This window comes from Trichogramma pretiosum, unplaced genomic scaffold (assembly GCF_000599845.2).
Source record: "Trichogramma pretiosum strain Unisexual culture from Peru unplaced genomic scaffold, Tpre_2.0 scaffold17, whole genome shotgun sequence".
NCBI classification, from domain to species: domain Eukaryota; kingdom Metazoa; phylum Arthropoda; class Insecta; order Hymenoptera; family Trichogrammatidae; genus Trichogramma; species Trichogramma pretiosum.
Window position 1 is genome coordinate 176,931 of NW_019641225.1, and position 26,010 is coordinate 202,940.

At 34.3% G+C, this 26,010-nt stretch overlaps 3 protein-coding genes and 1 long non-coding RNA gene across 4 annotated transcripts; 2 read left to right on the forward strand and 2 right to left on the reverse strand.

Moving 5' to 3' along the window:
• Window positions 1-9,143: 9,143 nt before the first annotated feature.
• On the reverse strand, window positions 9,144-10,356 carry LOC106649050. The gene is made up of 6 exons (XM_014366317.1): window positions 10,024-10,356; window positions 9,842-9,955; window positions 9,693-9,783; window positions 9,481-9,620; window positions 9,271-9,403; window positions 9,144-9,200 (listed from the first exon to the last, which is right to left on the reverse strand). Exons 1-6 carry the CDS (start codon window positions 10,266-10,268, stop codon window positions 9,144-9,146), a joined length of 780 nt encoding a protein of 259 aa, XP_014221803.1. The 5' UTR covers window positions 10,269-10,356.
• A 2,476-nt stretch (window positions 10,357-12,832) lies between these two features.
• Window positions 12,833-15,240, reverse strand: LOC111693478 (zinc finger protein 271-like). The gene is made up of 2 exons (XM_023458147.1): window positions 15,189-15,240; window positions 12,833-14,141 (listed from the first exon to the last, which is right to left on the reverse strand). The coding sequence occupies exons 1-2, from the start codon at window positions 15,238-15,240 to the stop codon at window positions 13,693-13,695; spliced, it is 501 nt and encodes a 166-aa protein (XP_023313915.1). The 3' UTR covers window positions 12,833-13,692.
• An 8,528-nt stretch (window positions 15,241-23,768) lies between these two features.
• LOC111693499 lies at window positions 23,769-25,125 on the forward strand. The gene is made up of 3 exons (XR_002763421.1): window positions 23,769-23,983; window positions 24,458-24,610; window positions 24,684-25,125. It is a non-coding gene; the product is annotated as an uncharacterized LOC111693499 (long non-coding RNA).
• Window positions 25,126-25,187: 62 nt separating this feature from the next.
• Window positions 25,188-26,010, forward strand: LOC111693500 (gastrula zinc finger protein XlCGF49.1-like; the record flags this gene model as incomplete). The annotated part of the gene is made up of 1 exon (XM_023458200.1): window positions 25,188-26,010. A coding segment is annotated over exon 1 (726 nt), but the record flags the coding sequence as incomplete, so codon positions are not given.

Here is a 26,010-nt window from a genome sequence, read left to right on the forward strand (position 1 = left end):
TCAAATTTTACTGCAAATTAGAATAAATCTCAAATTAATTTAAAATAAAGTTATTCTATTCTCATTTTTCATTCAATATCATAACAGGTTTTGATGCGAAAACTGGACAATGACACTTTTTACAATTATCAAATCACGACTCGAAGGTGATGGACTGAATCCATGTGTTTTTTGAGATTACTTATCTGAGAATTACTTTCCGTGTATATAGTATTCATATATGACATCATTTTGTACAGAATCGATGCGAGTTTAGTGAGTAATTTTTTGAGTGAATAACTTTCCGCATGCATAGTATGCATAAATAGCAGCGTATTAAAGAAATTGCCTCCTACACGCAAACTATAATTTACCGCTCAGATGAAGCAGTTTATTCGAATTCTTTAATAATTTTAGAGAATGAAGAATCAAAACTCTTATTGGTATAAATTAAATAATTTAATTGGATCCGCATTTGCTTATTCATAAAAAATTATTATTACTACTAAAAACAATCAGTATCAATCCACGAATTAATAAAAACCTTTCACTAGTGTGTGTTTGATCAACAAGACCCGAAAAAAATCACGGCTCATCGTTGCACGAGTAAAAAAAATGCACTGAGAATAGTAATGAATTGTCTGGTTAAAATATAAAGTAATGATAGTAATGATAGTTAATAGCAAGAAGTTGAAATAAAATACAATCATATTGGTACAACTTTTATTCAAATTTTAGGAAAATTCGTATTTGAATATCTATATTGGTTTCTTTATCATTTATAATTGTCATGAAAAAACCAGTTCAAGAAATTCGATTATGTGAAAAAAGCGCTAAAATTTAGAAGTTCATGGCAAAGCAAACCATTATAATCAAATTATGTTATCAGGATAAACATAAATATTAATAAATTAACTCGTCTCATTAAGGAAAATAAGAAGAGCTCTACTAAAATTGTCTGTACTTGATCCAAAATTTTTTATGATTCAATATATTCTTGAATATACTAACAGTATTTGCTATTGAAAAAAAATCTTTCATATATCACTAAGTTTGAGACTTACTACCATGGTCTTTAATCATTTTATTGTGGCCCTTTCATTTCTCCTTACATTTTTGCGTTTTTTGGTGGAAAAGCAAATTCGATTGTTGTCCAAATTTTCTCTCACACTTTTCGCATGCATAGTCTTTACGACCATCATGTACTATCTTTAGGTGGGCAAGCAAATGCTGCTTTAGTCCAAATTTCTGATGGCAACTGTCGCATGCATAATCTTTGCGACTCTCGTGGACTGTCTTTTGGTGCCTGAGCAAATGCTCTTTTCGTCCAAATTTCTTATCACATTGCTCACATGTGAAATCTTTGCAACCTTCGTGTGTTTCTTTTTGGTGTCTGAGCAAAAAATGTTTATGTCCAAATTTCTTCTCGCACTTTTCGCATGTTAAATCTTTACGATTTTCATGTACTGTCTTTTGATGGAATAGCAAATGTGACTTTATTTCAAATTTCTCCCCACACTTATCACATTCATAATCTTTGTGATCTTCGTGTGCTGTCTTTTGGTGCCTGAGCAAATTAGATTGTTGTCCAAATTTGAATTCGCACTTATCGCATGCGTATTTTTTTTGACCTTCATGGACTGTCCTTTGGTGCCTAATCAAGTCTTTTTTATATCCAAATTTTATCTCGCACCTGTCACATGCGTAACATTTACGACCTAAGTGAACAATTTTTAGATGTTTTTTCAAATTGCTTTGAGTTACGAATTTCTTCTCACATTTGTCGCATACGTAATCTTTGCGGCCCTCATGAACTGTCTTTTGGTGCTGTAACAAATGCCCTTTGTGGCCAAATACTTTTTCGCACTTGTGGCATATGTAATCTTTGCGACCTTCATGAACTGTTTTTTTGTGCAAAAACAAATAATTTTTAAGTCCGAATTTTTTCTCGCATTGATCGCATACGTAATCTTTGCGACCTTCGTGTATTTCTCTTTGGTGTCGAAGCAATTGCTGTTTTCGTCCAAATTTCTTCTCGCACTTGTCGCATGCGTAATCTTTGCAACCCTCGTGCACTATTTTTATGTGTCCGAGCAAAATCGATTTGTTTCTAAATTTCTTCCCACAATGATCACAAGAGTGAACTTTGAAGATGTCATGTACTGTCTTGAGATGGAAAAGCAAATGCGATTTTTTTCTGAATTTCTCTTCGCATTTGTCGCATGCAAAATCTTTGCGACTTTCATGAATTTTCCTAATGTGCACGAGCAAACTATATTTATTTAGAAATCTCTTGGCGCACTTTTCACATAAGTAATCTTTAAAAACGTCATGAAATATTTTTTTGTGCTTGAATAAAGTTGTTTCATTTTCAAATTTCTTCTCGCATTTGTTGCACGTGAAATTTTCTCGATCTTTGTGTACTAATTTTTGGTGGGTGAACAAACTCGATTTTTTCACAAATTTTTTCTTGCACGTGTCACATGCATACTTTTTCTTATCATTGTGAATCATGTTTCGGTGTGTTATCAAGCTTGATTCTAGAGTGAATACCTCCTGATAATTATCACAAAGATATTTTTCGTCTCTTGAGTTATTCGAGACAACTTCTTCAGAATTCCTACCAATTTTAGTTTTAGAAGCAAAGGATTTCCTATTTAGTACCACGTAAATTTAATAAGTTATATTTATATTTTGGTATTGTGGCTTGTTCCATCGAGAAACATAACTTTCAAACTAATTTGTTTCTACAATAAATAAGATCAGCTCAAAGGAAGATGTCCAAATTGTTAATGATCATGATGTTTATATTTAAGGCGGTTCGATGATCGTCATAACAATAGTATACCAATTCCACTCGTTTGTCAACAGACGAAAATTTGTTAGTCATTGACTTTAAAATGATCTAATATGAAATTGAATGCAATTGCGCATTGTATGAAAAAAAGCGCTTGAACAATTTTTTAAGATTTTGTGAATTTGCTCAAATGAAAATTTTTTGAACTTAATCCAAAATATTTCAAGAGTCAATTTATTCTAGAATATACTTCTCATATTCACCATTCAAAAGCATCGAATTTGTCACGTCTATAGTCTTTGTGACTTTCATAGACTATTTTTATGTGCATGAATAAATTTGATTTTTGCTCATACTTTTTGTAGCACTTGGCGCATGCATAATCTTAACGTCCATCGTGTATTGTCTTTTGGTGGTTGAACAAATTCGATATCCGTCCGAATTTTTTCTCGCACTTGTCGCATGCAAAATCTTTGCGACCTTCATGGACTGTCTTTAGATGGACAAGCAAGTTCGATTTTTGTTTAAATTTCTTCTGACATTTATTACATTCCAAATCTTGGTGACCCTCATGGATCGTCCTTTGATGGACAAACAAATTCGATTTTTGTGTAAATTTCTTCTGACATTCATTACATGCGAAATATTGTTGACCCTCATGTACTGTTTTTTGATGGAATAACAAATGCGACTTTACTCTAAATTTCTCCACGCACTTATTGCATGCGTAATCTTTGTGTCCTTCATGAACTGTCTTTTGGTGGAACAGTAAATACGTTTTATACCCGAATTTCTTCTCGCACCTGTCACATGCAAAATCTTTCCGACCTTCGTGTAATTTTTTTTGGTGGTCGAGCAAATGTGATTTTCGTCCAAACTGCTTCTTGCATTTGTCGCATACGTAATCTTTCCGACCTTCATGGACTATCCTTTGGTGGTCCAGCAAATGCTGTTTTAGTCCAAATGTCTTATCGCAGTCATCGCATGCAAAATCTTTACGACCCTCATGGACTGTTTTTTGGTGGCGGAGTAAATTCGATACGTGTCCAAATGTCTTATCACATCTGTCGCATGCGAAATCTTTGCGACCTTCGTGTACTAATCTTTGGTGCTTTAATAAGTCTGATTTACTTCCCGATTTCTTCTCACATTTGTCACATGCAAAATCTTTTCGTCCTTCGTGGACTGTTTTTTGATGGGCGAGCAAATGTGTTTTGTATCCGAATTTTTTCTCGCAGTTATCACATACAAAATCTCTCCTACCTTCGTGAACTGTTTTTCGGTGAATTATCAAATTGCCTCTTTCCCCAAATTTCTTCTCGCATTTATCGCAAGTGTGGTCTTTGCGATCCTCATGAACTATCGTTATGTGCAAGAGCAAATTACGTTTAGTATCAAATTTTTTCGAGCATATTTCACATAAGTAATTTTTTAAAACTTCGTGGAATATTTTTTTGTGCTTAAGTAAAGTGGATTTATTTTCAAATTTTCTCTCGCACTTGTTGCAAGTGAAATTCTTGCGATTCTTGTGTGCTAATTTTTGGTGAGTAAACAAAGTCGATTTTCTCACAAATTTTTTCTCGCATTGGTCGCACGGAAAATCGTTGCGGCTTTTGTGTTCTGATATTTGGTGTCTACTCAAATGACTTCGGAACTCAAATTTCTCTTCGCACTCGTCACACGTGAAATTTTTATGATCTTTGTGTACTAATTTTTGGTGCGCAAACAAAATCGATCTTTTTACAAATTTCTTTTCACACTTGTCGCACGAGTAATCTTTTTGTTCATTGTGAATGTTATCTCGGTGAGTTATCATGCTCGATTCTAGTGTAAATGCCTCCTGGCAAATATCACAAACGTATTTTTCGTCGTCTGAAACAAAAATGTCAAGTTCATTTGAGTTATCTTTTGGAATAATTTTCTCGAATTTCTTCTTATTTTCACCCATTTTGATGACTAAATTAAACAATAAATTTTTATATTTATTTCCACAAAAATTTAATGAGTTAAATGTATTGTTTCGTGTTGCTTCATCGGGAAAGACAACCTTCAAACTAATTTGTATTTACTATAAACATAATCAGTGCTATGAGGAACAATGTCAAAATCGTTTATGATTATATTGTTTATAATTAAGCTACCCATATCAGTCATAGATTTTCTTAACGATATTTAAATCAATTTTGAATCCCAACTTATCGAAGATTCCTTCGAGATATTTTTTGACCCCCCAAAACTTAGTTTTATAAGACTACTGTTACTTGAAAATTTCTTTCTGAATCGATCACATTCATGTGTGACACCATTATGTACAGAATCGATGTGTTTTTGAGAGAAATCTTTAGCGCACAGAATCGAGGAGCCTTTTGAGAATAGTTTTTTGAGTGAATAACTTTCCCCCTGTATTGCATGTACGAGATGCGGTGGATTATTTACCGCACAGATGAAATAATTGATTTTTTAAAACTCGGTAAATTAACATCGGAAAATTAAAATATGATTGAGAGGCAGATTAGTACTAAGGACAAGGATTTATCAATTAAGAGGCTACGCTAGTTTATCGACATCAAAAAATATGTTTTTCACGATTTTTTTTTCAGCAATTTATGATAGATGTCGTTCAAAATTTTTTGGGCTACTATTGACCTGCGATGATCGCGCTCGATCACCTTTTTTGCAGGACATACTCTCGTTTTTCGATTCGAGTTTACCCGACGCTCATCGAACGATTCGCCATCGAGAGGCCGGCCTCCGAGACGACGATAATTCATTGCGTGTTCTTGCGTATGTCCGTGTGCACGTGCGTATCTGTGAGAGTATCTGCGTGTGTTTATGGCTGTTGTTATAAGTAATAACATGTAGCTTTGAGACGTCGTTGAGCCGCGTAGCTTAATTAACTAATAACCGTCAGATGATTTGTCGTATAGAGAATGTAAACTCAACATGAGTAGTTTTAAGTAGCTTCGAAGTTTGACACTAGGCGGCGTGAGACGAAGAAATCGGTACTCATACAGACGTTAATAAACTTCGGATATATAAGAAAGCCGGAATGCCGAGCAAACTATCCAAGCTTACACTAATCCAGTACGCAGTATCGGTGCGATCTTTGCGAGATTCCAATAGCATATATATATGTCTGTTGCATGCATTATACATGCATGCACAAAACCTGATTATACATTTTTCAGTCCCATAGTTCAATGCGGTGAAAATTGAAAGAAAATCATAGCAATCTGCTCGTTCGACTGGATAGTGAAATTCCACAAAATCTTGTATGGCGATGTCTTGATGTCTTCGCATCGCCGTCGCGAAATTTACTCTCACAATAAGCCAGCTCTAACTGGGAAAAGCCGAAATCAACGTAAACTTTTTCTCCGCTTTTTCTTGTTAAAAAATGGAAAATATTTGAATTTTGCCGTAATTCTAGTTCCAACCATACCTACATAAGTAACAAATATGTGGTTCAAATTTCAGACAGATCGACCGAGTAGTTTTCGAAAAATCACCGGAACCGTATGGAAAAACATCATTTCCAGAAAAACGCGTTTGAAGTAGTTTTTTTTTATATACATTATATGAATTATGTAAAGGCATAAAGTGGGAAAAGGGGTACTCATAAGGTTCGGATCGCTCTGAAATTTTGACACAATATTCTCGAAGATATTTACTTTCTAAGGATGCAATTAAAAAAAAAACTTTTTTTGAAATGTATTAACTAGCACAGCCCCCCACGAAAGATTTTAATAATTTTTAAGCAATTTAGAAAACACTTATGAGTTTAAATTATATTAAATGGGTTCCATTAATCTAAATTTTTTTACTATTGCACGTTTGATCGATTCGGGGTCGCGTAAAGTAAAGTTTATCAGAAATTCTATGGCCAACTAAAACCTCGTCCCACTCAAATTTCCAAACAAAACGTGGAAAAAAAAGTCTCGGCTAATCATTCCATTATTAAATGCAGAAACCAAGTGGTCAAAAAAAGAAACAGAGAGTATAGTAATTAGTAGAACGCTAAATTTTAAAATACCACAACGATAATGTATAAAGGTGCAATGATATCTCGCGATTATCGTATACATTAATAAACATGCTTATAAAACATGTGTAACATAAAAGGGCCCATTTTACAACACAATTATATCAAGAAATTTTAAAATTACTTTCGCGCATTATGAACGGGGATCGCCAGACGTAAGTTTCGGAACTCTGACGTCCGGCGCTACCAGTACTTTTCGCCATCGAGTGCAAGCGTAGAGTTTGCCTCAAACCAACGTTGGTCGCATGCAAAATCTTTTCAACCCATTGTATAATTTCTCAAAACAAGTATAATACACATAGGTTATACTTATATATGTGTTAAATTAAATATTAATGCCGAGGTCGAATAAGTGCAGTTACTACACAACGTAAAAATATGCATGCGAGCTCGCTCAAATTCAAAAGGTTGTAACTTGACGTTTATTAATTCATCAATCATCTTTTGTAAAGACTCAAAATGTTTGTTTTACGTCAGACTTTTATTTGAAAAAGTAGACGTTATGCATTTTTAATTATTGATCCGAGTGTATATATAAACAATTGTAACGCCACCGAGTATTCTTGCACCCTATAATATTAAATTTTTTTAAGTTACGGTAGATATAAAAATAAAAATGTTTAACCCGTTAACGCCCAGACAGACAGAATTTTTTTTTTTCTATTGTAGTCTGCAATTAAATCGTCTTATCAGAGCGAAACAAATTTTTGAGTACTCATTTTCTATAAAAAATTTAATGTACTTTTTGAATATGAGTTTATAATTAACCTCTGATAAATATTAAGAAAGTTATAAGCAATTTACTGCGAAAAAACACGATTTTAAATCTTGAAAAAATCTTTGATTCAAATTTTTTTTATGGAAGGGACTTAAACTTTGGCCAATAATACCTAAAATTGTGAAATAATAACCTACGGTTTAAAGTACTGTAGGTGGGATTTGAACAATTTGAAGAAACCAGATATTTATATCAGTTGTCAAAAATGTAATGCCGTAAATAATGTAGCGTCGTATATTTTTTACAAGGGGCAATTTATCACAAACAAAACATCTACACCCAATATGTATGTATTTAACATCTCGTAATATAATTCTTATTAAACCTCAAACAAAAAATTATAAGTTTTCTTTCTGATAACTGAAACTGAGTAATTGGTCTGAAATTTTTTTTTTTATTTACATCAGTTAGAAGATCAATTAATGATAAAGTTTTCGTAAATATATTCATAGTTACGATTCTGTTTATCATTGTCGAAAAAATTAGAAATTTGAACCGTAAACTTTGACCACATATTATTACGTTGAAAGCACCATGCAATTCAGTTCCATAAATTACGAATAAGATGCAAAGCTGTATCACAATTTGAGACGAATGCTAAATAAATAATCATGCTGAAGGTAGTACAGTAATAAATTATTATACGAAACAAATAATACAATGTGGTCTCAACTGACTTACTCACGACTGGTGGAGGTTGGACTTAGCCAAGGCCTAATTGATTGAAAAGCGTAAGAATATGCAGCGGCACGATAATACAATTCTAAAATATATCTTTTTATAAGAAAGTTTAGAAAACTTGCAATATGTCAATACCATAAATATTTTAACCTGTTTACTTCTAAACAGAAATGATTCCGTATATTTTTTAAAGTGCTGTAAAATATCAGGAATAAAAATCTAAACTAAGTAAATATTACCCAAGCTATTCCGAGAAAAATTAGGCATATTTTTAAACTAATTTTAAGTTCTTGTACTCCAAAATATTTTTGTTAGCTTCATACTTTCTAAGTGAGAGAATGAAAGAAGCTTAAATTCAAATAATTACCTGAAAAAGTATATGGATTTTATTTTAAGGGCAGTAAAGAAATTGATGTATCTAATACTATTTTATAGCATTTCGTGGTATAAGTTCACATTTATGGCACGCTTTTCGGTGGCATAAGTCGCACATTCTGGCACCGCTGCGTTCGCATCGTACTCGCGTACGCTCGTGCGCTAACCTCACTTCGCGTTACCAGAAAGTGCGACTTATGCATCGGAAAAGGGGGCATAAATGTGAAGTTAGCACAGTGCTATAAAATGTTGTACGATACTCGTGACAAAGATGCCACTAGTATCGTAAAGTACTATTTTGTTGTACTTGATGCCAAAAATTTTTGTATTAAAAGTATAGTTAAACTTTAACTATGGTAATATTTATTATACACAGCATACTTTTTGCTGGACTGCTTTTCACTGCAATTCAAAATACGAATGAAGCACTATCACAACTTTAAATTGATGTTAATATCAGTTTATTTCTTGATTTACATTTCAAAGAGTACAATTTACTGTTCATTGATAGACATCAGCGAAACAATGTAAGATAAAGATAATCGTATGAGCTAGAATATAAAATAATTGCATCGATAGGTTATGGTTAAGATTGTAGTTTACTACTATCATTTTAGCTACCTGACCACTCGTTTCATAATTAGAATATTTGCTTGGTCCAATTTTCATACAGGAAGGTCTACTTGACCTAATCAGAATTAGATGAATCATTTTTCTAGTTTTTATTGAGTATTTATACCAATCAGTAGAATAACTATTTTTAACGAAAACAACCAAAAATTTATCATAATCAAATTAATTGCAATGTTTCAGGAAAACTTGCATGCTTACCACGTTTCAAAAATATCACCGCTAGAATTAAAAATCATCTGCGAAGGATGACTCGTCACCAATAAAAACTCTGAGCACAAGATGTATACAAAGAACATTTTCAGAGCTAAATTTTTATCTCGTTCATATTCCATTACAATCTACAAAAAAATTAAGTCATGGGTAATAAAAGGTCAAAATTCAATGGCATATAAAAAGAAATCAAATCGTACCACATATCCAGAAATGACGAAGGCCATGATCGTGTGCAATGTTCCCAAGCCGAACATACGACTAGTAATTGAATTTAATACATCACAGTAACTGATTATAAAAAAAATGATTATAATAAACCAAAAAAATTTTAATTTTATCACTTAACTTGATACAATATTGATGTAATTGAACTAGTTGAGAGACGTGTTTAAAAATTTCATCATTTTTTTCCAAAAAATCCTCTCCTTCAGACAAAATCAAGATTTGTTTCAACTTGAATCTAATTGAAAACCCCGACTTTATTTTTATATTTACATATAATGTATACAAAATTTGATATTGAAATACCCCATAAATCTAAATTTGGCTACCAGGTAGGCGGCTGACGATACGTAAATTATTCCCCAACTTGAAATTAATACTTGTGCCGTATAACATGTAATTAGTATCATAACAAAATAATTGTAAAAGTATATTTCTTCGTCTAAGAACAATTCAATGTGAGCGGATAATTGTTTTGCATATGTATGATTTCCGGGTAATATAAAATTTGCTGTAACTGGCAATAAGACTGGAATTATAATACAATACATAGAATAGGCGCTACATAAAAAACCTAAAAAGTAATTGAAGACTTCATTTAGTAAAATTTATCAAATATAATAATCAAAAAATTGACCTGAGATTATGTAAGATGCAAAATTAGATAAATTAATGTAATACTGTAGAAATTTTCTTTCCTCGGAACTACATTGAAACAAATTCCTGATCGTCATTACTATTAACTTTTATAAGTATCACGATCATGTAGAAAAAAAGACTTCGATTAATTCGAAATCGAATTTCGCATAAGATAGTATGAAATAAAAGTGTATGCGTATGTGATTTATTTTACCAATAAGTAGTTTTGTTTGTCAAATATTGTAAAGTACGAGCCAAAAACTATAATATTTAGAAGAAGACATTGAATACATAATTCCATTGCTAAGTTCATGTCTAATTCGTTGTTTCTTACTACTCGAGCTGTATAAAAAAACTGTAAATAACAACTGTTTCATTTATATTCTAACTTAAATGTTTATCATAAGTAAAATATAAGATTTTTTGTTAAATTACCGTAGATACAAAAAAAAAAATATGTAACAAACATAATACCCATAGCACATACTTTTTCAGGCCAGTCCAAAAAGGCCATATAAATGAAGCCTTCAAAAAAAGTACAATCAAGGGGTAAATCTTCTTTGCACATTTTTCAAGATCTGATATATCTGTTTCTGATAACTCTTTTAGATCCCTTTCTGTAACGGTTTCTGGTTGAATAATCGGCCAATATTGTAACATGTTCTCTACAAAATATCACTCAAAGTTTATTTATATGTAAACGTGAAACCCCCATGACCACTAATTGTTCAATGTTTTGCTATTTTTTGATGTTGAAAACTGTTAATATGTGTCAACAGCAAATAGGTCACATTATCACATGTCCATTTCACGTTATATAGGGTTTAGATATATCGATTATACTTAAGCGCAAGTATTATTTTTCATAGACAACAACCAGCGTTCAAGATCATATCTTTTTGATCGGATCCGTTTACTTGGGTATCACGTTATTTCGGCAGCTTCCTGAGAACTGACTGACGAATATTGTTGTGTATAAATGTATTCGTTTTCGCAGATAGAATTATCTTATCGAGAGCCTAGGTTGTTTTAAAGCGAAGAGAAAAATGTTTTCTTTAATTGTAGCTTCTAACGCGTGCGGTGTACTCGAAATTTGCTTATTGTTTACTTTTATATATTAGCTTTCAATTCTTATACGTGCTGTACAGTAATACCTTTAAGGATAATGTCAACAGCGTTTATTTTCAAAACAAAAGAAAACAATGAAAAAATTATTACCGTAAAAATGACAACCATTTGAATAGAAATTATGTCAAGGTTTTACTAGCACGAAGTACTGAAATTTGTAGCATATGTACTTTTGCTTGAGATGCTCGCTGGATTAAAAATCATATTTTTAGCCCATTTCAAGGTGCTGGTATAATCAAAATCTTACTCTTTAAATAATATTTGATGCTCATATTGCAGTCAAACTTTTTGGGATACGAAAAATGTATAAAATTAAAATGTCACATTCACGTTGAACACCACTGACAACCCATGCTCCACGCTTTTTTATACCTTTTCTTGTTGTATAATCAGCCAATATTGCAACACGTTCTTTACCAAATATTACACAACCTTTTCTTTACAACTCAATGTTTCCCTCTTTATTTAGGGGGGGGGGGGGGGGGGNGGGGGGTAGGGTCTTGTTCGATGGTTTTCGAGTTGCATTATAATAATTGTTTTTGAGCACATAGTAAAATGAATTTATCTATAAATTATATACATTATAAATGGTTATTTGAAGAACATTCAGTTCAATTTTCAGCTAAAAATAGTGAAAAATAAGCTAACTACAGCAAATTTTTTCGCTCAACTGAAAAAAAAGATCGATAGCGGTGGACACTGTAACTGAAAATCTACTCGACCGATTCTTTCCAAATTTTTCTCACTATTTATCTACATAAATTATGAGGTAATGACATGATGATATTTCGTTTACAATAATTTTTGAGTTTTGTCATCATTTTGAAGTGAAAAAAATGACTTTTTTGACAAAATGAAGGCAAAAATTCATCGTACTTGTTCGCAAAAAGCATTTAAAAATGCAAAAAGTTAAATTATCTCGACGTCATTACCTCACATATTATCTACTTTAATAAAATATAAAATATGAAGTGGATCGGTCGAGTAGATTTTGAGTGATGGTGTCCACCGGATTTTTTTTACATTGCATGGGAAAATTTGCTGTAGCCGGCTTATTTTTCAGTATTGTGCGCTGAAAATTTAACTGAATATTCTTCAAATAACTATTAATTATGTGTATGATTTATAGATCAATTCGATTTACTATATGTTCAAAAAAAATAAATAAATTTATTCAAGACCCTACTCCCCCATAAGTTGAAATCAGTTTTTTTCTTGATTCATTTTATTCAATAGCAATATGTTACATTATTAGTTGCCTACGAGTGTTATACAGTTGTCCCTCCTTATACGAGGTTTTTTTATACCCGGGTTTGGGACTTACGTCCGAATAGATTAGTCTAGGAGCCACACAGGTGCCCGCTTCAAAATGAATCCCGAAAGCTGAACCAAGTTGTTTTCCTCGTATTTTTTCCCGCTGAACACGAATTTCGGAGGTGGACATCGATCCGAGTGGTTGTTTTTTTGTTATTAATAATTTAATTGTTGAACCGGCCATAGCTCAAAAACGATTCAACATAAATTACAACAATTTTCTGTCATTCTATTCTACATGAAAAAACAAAAAGATTGAATTTTCAAAAGTTAAAATAGGTTCATTAGAAAAAAAGTTATGGACAATTTTGTGTTATTTTGCCAAGTCGATCCAAATCTGCTACTTTCGAGTTTTCAACGATTTTTAATTCGTTACATATGCATCGGACGAAAAAATGACGAGAGAAACTTTTTGTTTAGAATTGTTCAAAGAGTCGAAAAATATATTACATTTAAAAAAAATGTAAATTACAATTGTCAAGAAAAAGGCAGCACTTTTCATTATTTCACTGATGAGATATGTACTTCTATCTTCTTACGAACGATATATTTCGAAGCGTATGACTCCAATGACTTCGTGACATTCGTATAAGCCATCAATTGTTCTTTCAAATGATCTGATATGAAATTGAATGCAATTGCGCATTGTATGAGAAAAAGCGCTTGAATAATTTTTTAAGATTTCGTGAATTTGCTCAAATGAAAATTTTTTGAACTTAATCCAAAATATTTCAAGAGTCAATTTATTCTAGAATATACTTCTCATATTCACCATTCAAAAGAATCGAATTTGTCACGTCTATAGTCTTTGTGATTTTCATAGACTATTTTTATGTGCATGAACAAATTTGATTTTTGCTCATACTTTTTGTAGCACTTGGCGCATGCATAATCTTAACGTCCATCGTGTATTGTTTTTTGGTGGTTGAGCAAATTCGATACCTGTCCGAATGTTTTCTCGCACTTGTTGCACGCAAAATCTTTGCGACCTTCATGGACTGTCCTTAGATGGACAAGCAAATTCGCTTTGAGTTTAAATTTTTTCTGACATTTATTACATGCGAAATCTTTGCGACCTTCATGGATCGTCCTGTGATGGGTAAACAAATTCGATTTTACTGTAAATTTTTTCTGACATTCATTACATGCGAAATATTGGTGACCCTCATGTACTGTTTTTTGGTGGAATAGCAAATACGACTTTATTCTAAATTTCTCCTTGCACCTATTGCATGCGTAATCTTTGCTGCCTTCGTGTAATTTTTTTTGGTGGTCGAGCAAATGTGATTTTTGTCCGAATCGTTTCTCGCACTTATCGCATGTATAATGGCGACCTTCGTGTACTATTTTTAAGTGACTTAGCAAATTTGATTTTTGTCCAAATTTCTTCTCGCATTTGTCACATGTAAAATCTTTGCGACCTTCGTGGATTGTCCTTTGGTGATTCAACACAACTGATTTTCGTGCAAATTTCTTCTCGCATTTGTCGCATCCATAATCTTTGCGACCTTCGTGGACTGTTTTTTGGTGATTCAACATATCTGCTTTTCTTCCAAATTTCTTCTCACAATTATCGCATGCGAAATCTTTGCGATTTTCGTGGATTGTCTTTTGATGTCTTTTCAAATTGCATTGATCCCTAAATTTCTTCTCGCATTTGCCACATGCGTAATCTTTTTGACTTTCGTGTACTTTCTTATGGTGGAGAAGCAATTTCGATTTTTCTGCAAATTTCTTTTCACATTTATCACATACGTAATCTCTCCGACCATCGTGTACTGTCTTTTGGTGGCGAAGCAAATGAGATGACTTCCCAAATTTCCTCTCGCACTTGTTACATGCAAAATCTTTTCGACCTTTGTGTACTGTCATTCCGTAAAAGAGCATATTTTGTTTGTATCCGAATCTCCTACCATTCTCATCTTCGCGACCCTCATGGACACTCTTAACGTGCTTGAGCAAACTATGTTTATTTCCAAATCTTTTGGCGCACTTTTCACATAAGTAATCTTTGAAAACTTCATGAAATATTTTTTTGTGCTTTAGTAAAATTGATTTATTTTCAAATTTCTTCTCGCACTTGTTGCAAGTGAAATCATTGCGATTCTTGTGTGCTAATTTTTGATGAGCAAGCAAACTCGATTTTCTTATAAATTTTTTCTCGCATTGGTCGCATGGAAAATCTTTAACGCTTTTGTGTTCTGATATTTGGTGTCTACTTAAATGACTTCGGAACTCAAATTTCTTTTCACACTTGTCGCACGAGTAATCTTTTCGTTCATTGTCAATTGTATCTCGGTGGATTATCATGCTCGATTCTAGTGTAAATGCCTCCTGAAAAATATCACTAACATATTGTTTTTCATCTGAAACAACAATGTCATGTTCACTTAAATTATTTCCCGAGACAACATCAGCAGATTTCTCTTCACTTTTATTCATATTGGTGCATAAAAGAAACGATGGATCTTTCTATTTAGTGCTGCAGAAATTAACGAGCAAAATTTATTTTGTAATATTATTGCTTGTATGATCGAGACAGATAAATTCAAACTAATTTGTTTTCGCCGTAGATAAGTATGTTGAGGGACTATGTCAAAGTCGTTTACGATCATGTTGTTTACAAGTAAATTATCGATTCATCTGTTCATACATTCTCCTTACAATATTTGAACCAGATTAGAATTCTTAATTCAAATTTTATTAAAATTTTAGAAAAACTCGTACTTGAATATTAGGATGGTCCACTTATTCTTAACCTTACAGTTTATAGTTTGAAACTAAGTTTTATTTTGGGATAAATTCGAAAAAGTGATAGTTACACGTGTCGATAGATTTTTAAAGTTTTCTTTTTAGTATGAAAATGGCAGCTAACATTAAGTAGCTGCATAAGTTGCCAGCTTTTGTATAATGTTTTATTAATGCCATTATCCTAAATTTCAAAACGTAAAAAATCGAAAAATTTGTATTATTAATTAGAATATGAAAAAAAACGGAGATATGTTTAAACTACATAATTTGTGAACATTTTTTATTCGTGGTTTTATTAACGATAAAATCGAAAATCGCGATTCTCGGTTATATGCAAATAAATATAAGTATCCCAGAAACTTTCTAAACATGTATTTTGTCGGGATTTTTTCCGTAGAATGGAATGGTGTTGTTAATTTCACGAGCTCATTTTTAGTGACGATATGACACATTACAACGATAAAACAAATTTCTATGTTATGCTGTAAAAGATTCAAACTCGGTCAATCAAAGTATACACAAAACAATTATAATACAGTTATGGGAAAAATATTGTTTTATTGAAAAGTTATACTTAAAAAAATGAATTACAATTGTAAAGAAAAAGGCAGCACTTTTCATTATTTCACCGACGAGATATGTACTTCTATCTTCTTACGAACGATATATTTCGAAGCGTATAACTCCAATAACTTCGTGACATTCGTATAAGCAATATATTGTTCTTTAAAATGATCTGATATGAAATTAAATGCAATTGTGCATTGTATGAGAAAAAGCGCTTGAATAATTTTTTGAGATTTCGTGAATTTGCTCAAATGAAAATTTTTTGAACTTCGTCTGAAATATTTCAAGAATCAATATATTCTAGAATATACTTCTCATATTCACCTTTCAAAAGAATCGAATTTGTCACGTCTATAGTCTTTGTGACTTTCATAGACTATTTTTATGTGCATGAACAAATTTGATTTTTGCTCATACTTTTTGTAGCATTTGGCGCATGCATAATCTTAACGTCCATCGTGTATTGTTTTTTGGTGGTTGAACAAATTCGATACCTGTCCGAATTTTTTCTCGCACTTGTCGCATGCAAAATCTTTGCGACCCTCATGGATCGTTCTTTGATGGACAAACAAATTCGATTTTTGTGTAAATTTCTTCTGACATTCATTACATGCGAAATACTGTTGACCCTCATGTACTGTTTTTTGATGGATTAACAAATGCGACTTTACTCTAAATTTCTCCACGCACTTATTGCATGCGTAATCTTTGCTGCCTTCGTGTATATTTTTTTGGTGGTCGAGCAAATGTGATTTTTGTCCGAATCGTTTCTCGCACTTGTCGCATGTATAATCTTGGCGACCTTCATGTACTATTTTCAAGTGAGTTAGCAAATTTGATTTTTGTCCAAATTTCTTCTGGCATTTGTCACATGCGTAATCTTTGCGACCTTCGTGGACTGTTTTTTGGTGATTCAACAAATCTGCTTTTCTTCCAAATTTCTTATCACATTGGTCACATGCGAAATCTTTACGACCTTCATGGACTATCTTTTGGTGCTTATTCAAATTTTTTTTTTCTGTAAATTTCTTATCACACTTGTCACATGCGTAATCTTTTTGACTTTCGTGTAATTTCTTTTGGTGGAGAAGCAATTTCGATTTTTCTGCAAATTTCTTTTCATATATATCACATACGTAATCTCTCCGACCATCGTGTACTGTCTTTTGGTGGCGGAGCAAATGCGATAACTGCCCAAATTTCTTTTCGCACTTGTTACATGCAAAATTTTTGCGACCTTCATGTATTGTCCTTTGGTGTCTCATCAATTTCAGTTTTTGTCCAATTTTCTTCTCACGCTTGTTGTGTACTGTCATTATGTGCAAGAGCAAACTTCGTTTATTTCCAAATCTTTTGGCGCACTTTTCACATAAGTAGTCTTTGAAAATTTCATGGAATATTTTTTTGTGCTTCAGTAAAATTGATTTATTCTCAAATTTCTTCTCGCACTTGTTGCAAGTGAAATCATTGCGATTCTTGTGTGCTAATTTTTGATGAGTAAGCAAAGTCGATTTTCTCACGAATTTTTTCTCGCATTGATCGCATGGAAAATCTTTGAGGCTTTTGTGTTCTGATATTTGGTGTCTACTCAAATGACTTCGGAACTGGAATTTCTTTTCGCACTTGTCGCACAAGTAATCTTTTCGGTCATTGTGAATTGTTTCTTGGCCGGTTGTCATGCTGGATTCTAGAGTAATTGGTGCCTGGCAAATATCATGAACGTATTTTTTGTCGTCTGAAACAACAATATCTTCTTCACTTAAATTATTTTCCGAGACAACATCAGCAGATTTCTTTTCACTTTCATTCATATTGGTGCCTACAATAAACGATGGTGCTACGGAAATTGATCAAGTAAAATTTATCTTTTAATATTATGGCTTGGATCATTGGGAAAGACAAATTCAAACTAATTTGTTTTTACCATAAACACAATCATCAGTGTGTTGAGGCGCTATGTCAAAGTCGTTTATGATCATACTGTTTACAAATAAATTACCGATTTATCTGTTTACACATGCTTCTTGCAGTATTTGAACTAGTTTAAAAATTCTAACTTAGGCGTCTATTTCTTCGAGATATTTTTCTGATTTCTCAAAACTTAGCATTTATCCAAAAAGTTCTGTATTATATCGAGTCGATATTATCGGCGATTATTAATTATAAAAAAAGTTTGATATTCATTCCAAAACTTTTTGCCCCTATCCATTGACACCCCCCAATGGCATGGCGTGGTTGACGTGCTCTGTAATCCGCCACAATGTATGAGTGATACCATCATGGACTTCGTCGATATGTTTTTTAAGACTATCACTTGACAATCTCTTTCCGCATATTTCATATGCGTGGGTTGTATCATTATGTACTTACCCATTAGACTTCATTTAAATTATATTTAGATTTTGTTTATCGCTATTTTTTATACTCCACAAGTTATTTGAGAAACGTCATCAATTGTTTTAACTATTCATAAGTCCGTATCGGGCTTCACATCTTCACAATAAAATTCGTGGAGTTTTTCATAGAAAAATAGATTTGTTAATAAAAACTTTACAGAGATGATACTTTCAATTACTACTAAATGTCACTTTTAGTCAGTTAAAATTTATACGGTAATCATGATATTCCATTAAAGTCAACAGAAAACTTAGCAGCGCTCGACCACCACCTTAAAACTCCGAGTAAAAAGTATAGACCGATACATTTATCGCCGAGATCTGTTGCGTGGGCCATCAAATCAAACTATATGGGCACATAAAAAACACAGCTCGTAAAAAATGATAGAAAATCGGCATCATCTCGCGCGCGCATAGTCGTCAATAAATTCGTATATACCTAAATCCCATTCCTCCGACATCGCATCACGAAAGTGTCGATTGTCCGATACACGAGTATAGAATCAAACGTAACACGCATATAACGATTTGTATTCGCAGGCTCGCGCGCGCGCGAGAGCAGCCACGAAGAAGACGAAGAAAAAAAAATCGTAAAACTCGCTCATTGTGCTTTCATGGCTTATATAGGCCATATACGTATACGTGCGTACACTGCGTACATCGCGATATTAGTCGTCAACAAATTTTCGCCTCTCGATTCTTGTGCTACACCTCGAAATGCAGTGTAGCGAAAAGAGGGAGGAAGAAGCAGAAGAAGAAAAAAATCGTAGGAGAGAGAGTAAGAGCTTATAGGGCACACAAAGCGATTACATGTCATTAGGCGTCGTGTCGCTCTCTCGCCGCTTTCGCTCTCTCTTTCTCTTTCGGGGTTTTGCAGACAAACCCCGACGAGTGGAAAAAAAAGCCATAACGCTCGAACGATCGTGAGCGATTCACAAACCGCAATATGCGGCGCGGCAACGATCCTCTCGCGTGGCGCGCGCTTGCACACACACACAGCCACAAGGGAAAAAAGGCAAAAGAAGTAGTAAGAAGAAAAAAAAAAGTGTCGACGAGCGAGATTATTGTTATTATTATTATTTTTATTAAACCTTCTTCAACCCTCCGAATGGCAGTGGAAGCGGTAGCATCAGCAGTCAACGCGCGGCGTACGTAGCAGCAGCAGCGGAGAGAGACACTCGTTACATTGTGCCGCACAAAGGCCTGCCATTAATCAGGTCCTTTCCACACGAGTGGATCCTCTTAGTTATAAAGTGCAAGTGTTGCTGCTGCCTTGCGCGCGAGCGGCGATGACGCCCATTTATGCTGCTGCTCCGGGGGCAGATGGCCCCTTGCATATCCCATGTATATATACCGAAAGACAGAGAGAGAGAGATAGACGTCCTTCGAGTCAAAAGTCAAATTGCAGCTCTCTCTGTCGAGTAGCGACGCGCAGAGATTCTCTTCTCTCTCTATTGCATTGTCTGTCTGTCCGAGCTGTGTGCGCGCTATATATGTGTATGCGCGACACTTTTTCGGCGTCTTCGATTTATATATTATTATTATTATTATCATTATTATATAAACGTTGACTTCGTCATATTGATTCCCGAGGTTTCTCTCGTATACGTATGAGGATAAGAGAGGCAACGGATATTGTACTATATATATGAGCGTGTGCCGCATCTAGTCACGGCCTATAGGGGTGACCCGTCGTAGTCGGCTGTACATAATATATACAGTGTAAAATAAATATTGCGGTATGTCGTCGATCGATCGGTTTTATACTCGATGCGGCTTGGATGTACAAAGCTACGGTATACATACGGGCGCGATTGTGGGAACATTTTTTATTTTTACTTTTGCATTTTATTAATGAATTTTCGGTACTCTTTACTCATAGTTTTAAAATGAAAAAAAAAACATATCTGCCTCTGTTGATCCTAACCAGTTCGATAATCGTTTACAAAAGGATAAGGAAGTATCGTAGCCTATAGAGATGAGAGTTTGCAATAATTCAAGATCGATCGAAAAAATCGTCCTTCTTTATCGGCGCAATAGTGCGGGCGCGCGTGCAGCTGCTACCACAGAGGGCTCGATATCCGCAATTCTTATATATAAATTATATATTTTGCTTTATTTCGCGCGTCAACCAAGACGTTTTCATTCACGCGAGCGGCAAACCTCCGCGCGAGGCTCTCTCGGGTAATAGTAATATGAAGAGCCTATTAAGCTCTGCACAATTGAATAGATATATGCCTTCGAGAGTTCATCGTTTGAGAAAAGAGAGAGAGAGAGAGATATTTAGATACGGTAAGTTATACGCTTCTTTTCTGGGCCTCGACTCCTCGACCCGGCATTATTATTACGTATAAAGATGCGACTCGCAAGAGAGCAGCAGCAGCCCCGACCACCACCAAAGCCCGGCGCAGGCATATTGAATTTCGCTCGCGTCGAGTCAAATTAGACACGGGCCCGCGTTAACGATCCTTTTATATATTATAGGTAAGGTACTATATATATAAACGTGCAGAGAGAGAGGCGCGTCAAATGCAAAGCTGAACGAATTATCATTTCGGGTGTGCGTGTGTGTATTTATACCGGCCTCGGGCGTCTATCGTCGAGGTCTCGACTTTCGAGCACTGCGCTCGAAATAATGGAGATATCGCTTACGGAGTTGGAGTTGTATTGTATAGCTGTTGACGCAATGAGCACGCGTGTGTGCGTGTGCGGTGAAAGGTAAATATAGGTAAATATATACTCGTATTGTACGAGTGGGCGGATACTCGATGAGCCACTTATGTATCATTAAAAAATCAGGATGAGATACGTCGGAGAAGCGCCGGAGAATATGGGAAGTCGCGTTGCGATTGGTTGTAGCCAAAGTATAAGATGCGTTTAGAACTAATTATATCATCGATCATTTGCATACTTAGCCGATTAAGACTCGTTTGCGTGAATTGGATGGATTCTATATGTTTAAAAAATCATCGTTCGCTGCATCGATCTGAAAAATCGGTGCTTTTAAAAATTACAATGGCTGCCGTACATTGAGCACTATGAAATTGAAACCATAATCTTAAATTAAAGCCTTACTTCTCTTCTATCGAATTAACTGAAATTGAAACTGGTTCAAATTTGAAAGGCAATTTATAAACACATCAATCGGAAATTTGATTGTAAATAATATGATTAGAAATGATTTTGATATAGTTCCTCGACAAACTTATCATGTTTACACTTAATTCAAATTAGTTTGAATGTTGTCTTTCCAGATGAAACACTAAATAGAAGGATCCGCCGTTTAATTTACGTACCAAAATGGATAAAAGTGAAAAGAGAACCGAGGACGTTGTCTCAAAGGATAATTTAAGTGAACGCGACATTGTTGTTTCAGACGACAAAAAATACCCTGCTGACACTAGTCAGGAGGCATTTACATTAGAATCGAGCATGATAACCCTCAGAGACACAATTCGTCATGAACAAAATGATTTCTCATGCGACAAGTGCGAACAGAAATTTGATTTCCGAAGTCATTTGAGTAGACACCAAATATCGGTACACAAAGGTCCCCACGATTTTGCATGTGACAGATGCGAGAAAAAATTTGTGAGAAAATCGACTTTGCTTACTCATCAAAAATTAGCACACAAGAATCGCAATGATTTCACTTGCAACAAGTGCGAGAAGAAATTTGAGAATAAATCAACTTTACTCAAGCACAACAAAATATTTCATGAAGTTTTCAAAGATTATTTATGCGAAAAGTGTGCCAAGAGATTTGGAAATAAACGGAGTTTACTCATACATGTAAAGACAGCCCATGGGAATAACAAAGATCGCGTATACGACAAGTCGGAAAAAAAAGTTGGAAAAAAACCGCATTTGCTCATGCACCAAAAAACAGTACATGAAGGTCGAAAAGTTTTTGCCTGTCACAAATGCGAGAAAAAGTTTGGACGAAATTCGCATTTGCTCAGACACCAAAATACAGTTCACGAAGATCGCAAAGATTTCGCGTGCGACAGGTGTGAGAAGATATTTGGACGTAAATCAAATTTGATGAGACACCGAAGGATCGTACACAAAGGTTGCAAAGATTTTGCTTGCGACCAGTGCGAGAAGAAATTTGGATATAAATGGAATTTGCTCTCTCACCAAATGACAGTACACAAAAATCGTAAAGATTACACATGCGACAAATGCGAGAAGGTATTTGGACAAAAATGGGTTATGATTCAGCACCAAAAAACAGTCCACGAAGGTCGCAAAGATTACGCATGCGTCAATTGCGAAAAAAAATTTGGCCACAAAGGGCATTTATTAAAGCACCAAAAAACCGTTCATGAGAGTCACAAAGACTACTTATGCGACAAGTGCGAGAAGAAATTTGGGGAACGAAGCAATTTGAGAAAACATCAAAGGACAGTCCATGATGGTCGCAAAGATTACGCATGTGAAAAATGCGAGAAGAAATTTGGACAAAAATCAAATTTGCTAACTCACTTGAAAATAGTACATGAAGGTCGGAAAGATTTTGCATGCGAAAAATGTGAAAAGAAATTTACTAGTAAACGGATTTTACTCGATCATCAAAAAACGGTACACGAATGTCGCGAAGAATACGCATGTGACGAGTGTGAGAAAACATTTGCACAAAAACAGAATTTGCTGTACCACAAAAAGACAGTCCATGAGGGTCGCAAAGTTTACTCATGTGAAAAGTGCGAAAAGAAATTTGGACAAAAATCGGATTTGCTCAGACACCAAAAAACAGTCCACGAACGTCGCAAAGATTACGCATGTGACAAGTGTGGAAAGAAATTTTCACATAAACCAAGTTTGCTCTACCACCAAAGGACAGGACACGAGGGTCTCAATGATTACACTTGCGACGAGTGTGAGAAGAAATTTGGAAGAAAGTGGGATTTACTCTCCCACCAAAAGACAGTACATGAGGGTCGCAAAGATTTCACATGCGACAAGTGCGAGAAGGCATTTGGTCGCAAAAGGTATTTGTTACAGCACCAAAAGACAGTACACGAAGGTCTCAAAGATTACACTTGCGACGAGTGTGAGAAGGTATTTGGAAAAAAATGGATTATGATTCAGCACCAAAAGACAGTCCATGAGGGTCGCAAAGATTACGCATGCGACAAGTGCGAGAAGGCATTTGGCCACAAAAAGCATTTGTTACAGCACCAAAAAACAGTACACGAAGGTCGCAAAGATTTTGCATGCGATAAATGCGATCTAAAAATTCTTTATAAACGTAATTTGCTCACCCACCTGAAGACAGTACACGAAGGTCGTAAAGATTATGCATGCGAAAAATGCGATAAGAAATTTGCACGAAAATCGAACTTATTTGTGCACCAAAGGACCAGACACAAAGACCATTAAAATTTAGCACACGACAAATGTGAGAAGACATCAAGTCCTCAAACCTATCGAAAAATATGAGGTTTTCTACACAGTGAGAACTAATAGTAATTAATTTGAGAATTTATTGACTCTTGATTTATTTTATATCAAGTTCAGAAAAGTTTTTTTTGTCTAATCTTATTTTACATAATTATATGATCTAACCATGTTTAATAACCATGTTTATCATGATAATATAATTTTATTGCAATGGTTTGCTTTGCTATTAACTATCAAATCTTACCACAGCATTTTTTAATTATTAAAAATTTACATCAGATTATAATCCAATTTTTATGTATTATTTTTATGCTTATATGATTGTTTCGAGCTTATTAGTAATAGCTCTTGGCAGAATAGAGTGCATTTCGTCAGTGTAATAATGAAAAGCGCTGATTTTCTTTTTGACAATTGTTAATATAATATCGGTACCTATCGAGATACTTTTCTATGTTTGAATAAAAATCATGCCAGAACGAACGATTTGAACTTCATGCTATCAACTATCATTTTACCTTTTTTGATTTTTTTTTATTTAGTTGACTACTGGACTTTTTGTAAACGTCATGACTTATTTCACGGTTAAAGAGGGACCTCGTGACGAGTCGTTTATTGAAAATGATTAGGAGACAGTTGACGAGTAATCCGATTTGATACACTTTCAACTTTCGCCATTTCCACGAAAAAATTCAGTAAGATTTGATAACTACGTGTTTTGTTCTTTTTTAAATAAAAAATTCTCACATGACTTCAATTCTTCTACAGATCCAAACGCTTTGGAAAAGTGACAATAAAACTTAAAAATAAATTCTCTTCTATCGCGTTAACTGAAATTAGAACTGGTTCAAATTTGGAAGGCAATGTACAAACAGATGAAGCGGAAACTTGATTGAAAATAATATGATTAGAAACGACTTTGACATTGTTCCTCAACACACTGATCGTGTTAACAGTTAATTCAAATTAGTTTGAATGTTGTCTTTCCAGATGAAACACTAAATAGAAGGATCCGTCGTTTAATTTACGTACCAAAATGGATAAAAGTGAAAAGAGAACCGAGGAAATTGTCTCGAACGATAATGTAAGTGAAAACGAAAAAAAATTCGTTTGTGATATTTGTCAAGAGGCATTTGCACTAGAGTTAAGTATGATAGCACACCGAGACACAATTCACCATGAACGAAAAGATTACGCTTGTGACAAGTGCGAAGAGAAATTTGAGTTCCGGAGTCATTTGAGTAGACACCAAATATCAGAACACAAAAGCCGTAATGATTTTGCATGCGACCAGAGTGAGAAGAAATTTGTGAAAAAATCGAGTTTTTTTACGCACCAAAAATTGGCACATAAAGATCGCGAAAACTTAATGTGTGGCAAGTGTGAGAGGAAATTTGAAAATAAATCAAGTTTACTCAAGCACAAAAAAATATTCCATGAAGTTTTTAAAGATTACTTATGTGAAAGGTGCGCAAAGAGATTTGGAAATAAACGGAGTTTGCTCAAACATGTAAAGACAGACCACGAGAGTCTCAAAGATCACACATACGACAAATCGGAAAACAAAGCTGGAAAAAAATCGCATTTGTTCATGCACCAAAAAACAGTACATGAAGGTCGAAAAGTTTTTGCCTGTCACAAATGCGAGAAAAAGTGTGAACGATATTCGCATTTACTCAGACACCAAAATACAGTTCACGAAGGTCGCAAAGATTTCGCGTGCGACAGGTGTGAGAAGATATTTGGATGTAAATCAGATTTGATGAGACACCAAAAGACAGTCCATGAAGGTCGTAAAGATTTTGCATGCGATGACTGCGATAAGACATTTGGACACAAATGGCATTTGCTCACCCACCAGAACACCGTACATGGAGGTCGCAAGGATTACACATGCGACAAGTGTGACAAGAAATTTGGAGCCAAGTATAAATTGATTAGGCATAATAACACAGTCCACGAAGGTAGAAAAGATTTTGCATGTGACAGGTGTGAGAAAACATTTACACATAAACCGAATTTGCTTTACCACCAAAAGACAGCCCATGAGCGTCGCAAAGATTACGTATGTGACAAGTGTGAAAAGAAATTTTCA

Bases quoted from the DNA above. Each gene is read 5' to 3' on its own strand.
- LOC106649050 (XM_014366317.1), bottom strand. From the start codon at position 10,268: ATGTATTGTATTATAATTCCAGTCTTATTGCCAGTTACAGCAAATTTT. The intron at 9,621-9,692 runs GTACGATTTGAT...ATTTTTTTGTAG, and splicing joins TCGTCATTTCTGGATATGTG to ATTGTAATGGAATATGAACG. The intron at 9,404-9,480 runs GTAAGCATGCAA...CGTTAAAAATAG, and splicing joins GGTGATATTTTTGAAACGTG to TTATTCTACTGATTGGTATA.
- LOC111693478 (XM_023458147.1), bottom strand. From the start codon at position 15,240: ATGAATAAAAGTGAAGAGAAATCTGCTGATGTTGTCTCGGGAAATAAT. The intron at 14,142-15,188 runs GTGAACATGACA...ACTTAAAAATAG, and splicing joins TGTCTCGGGAAATAATTTAA to TACACGAAGGTCGCCATTAT.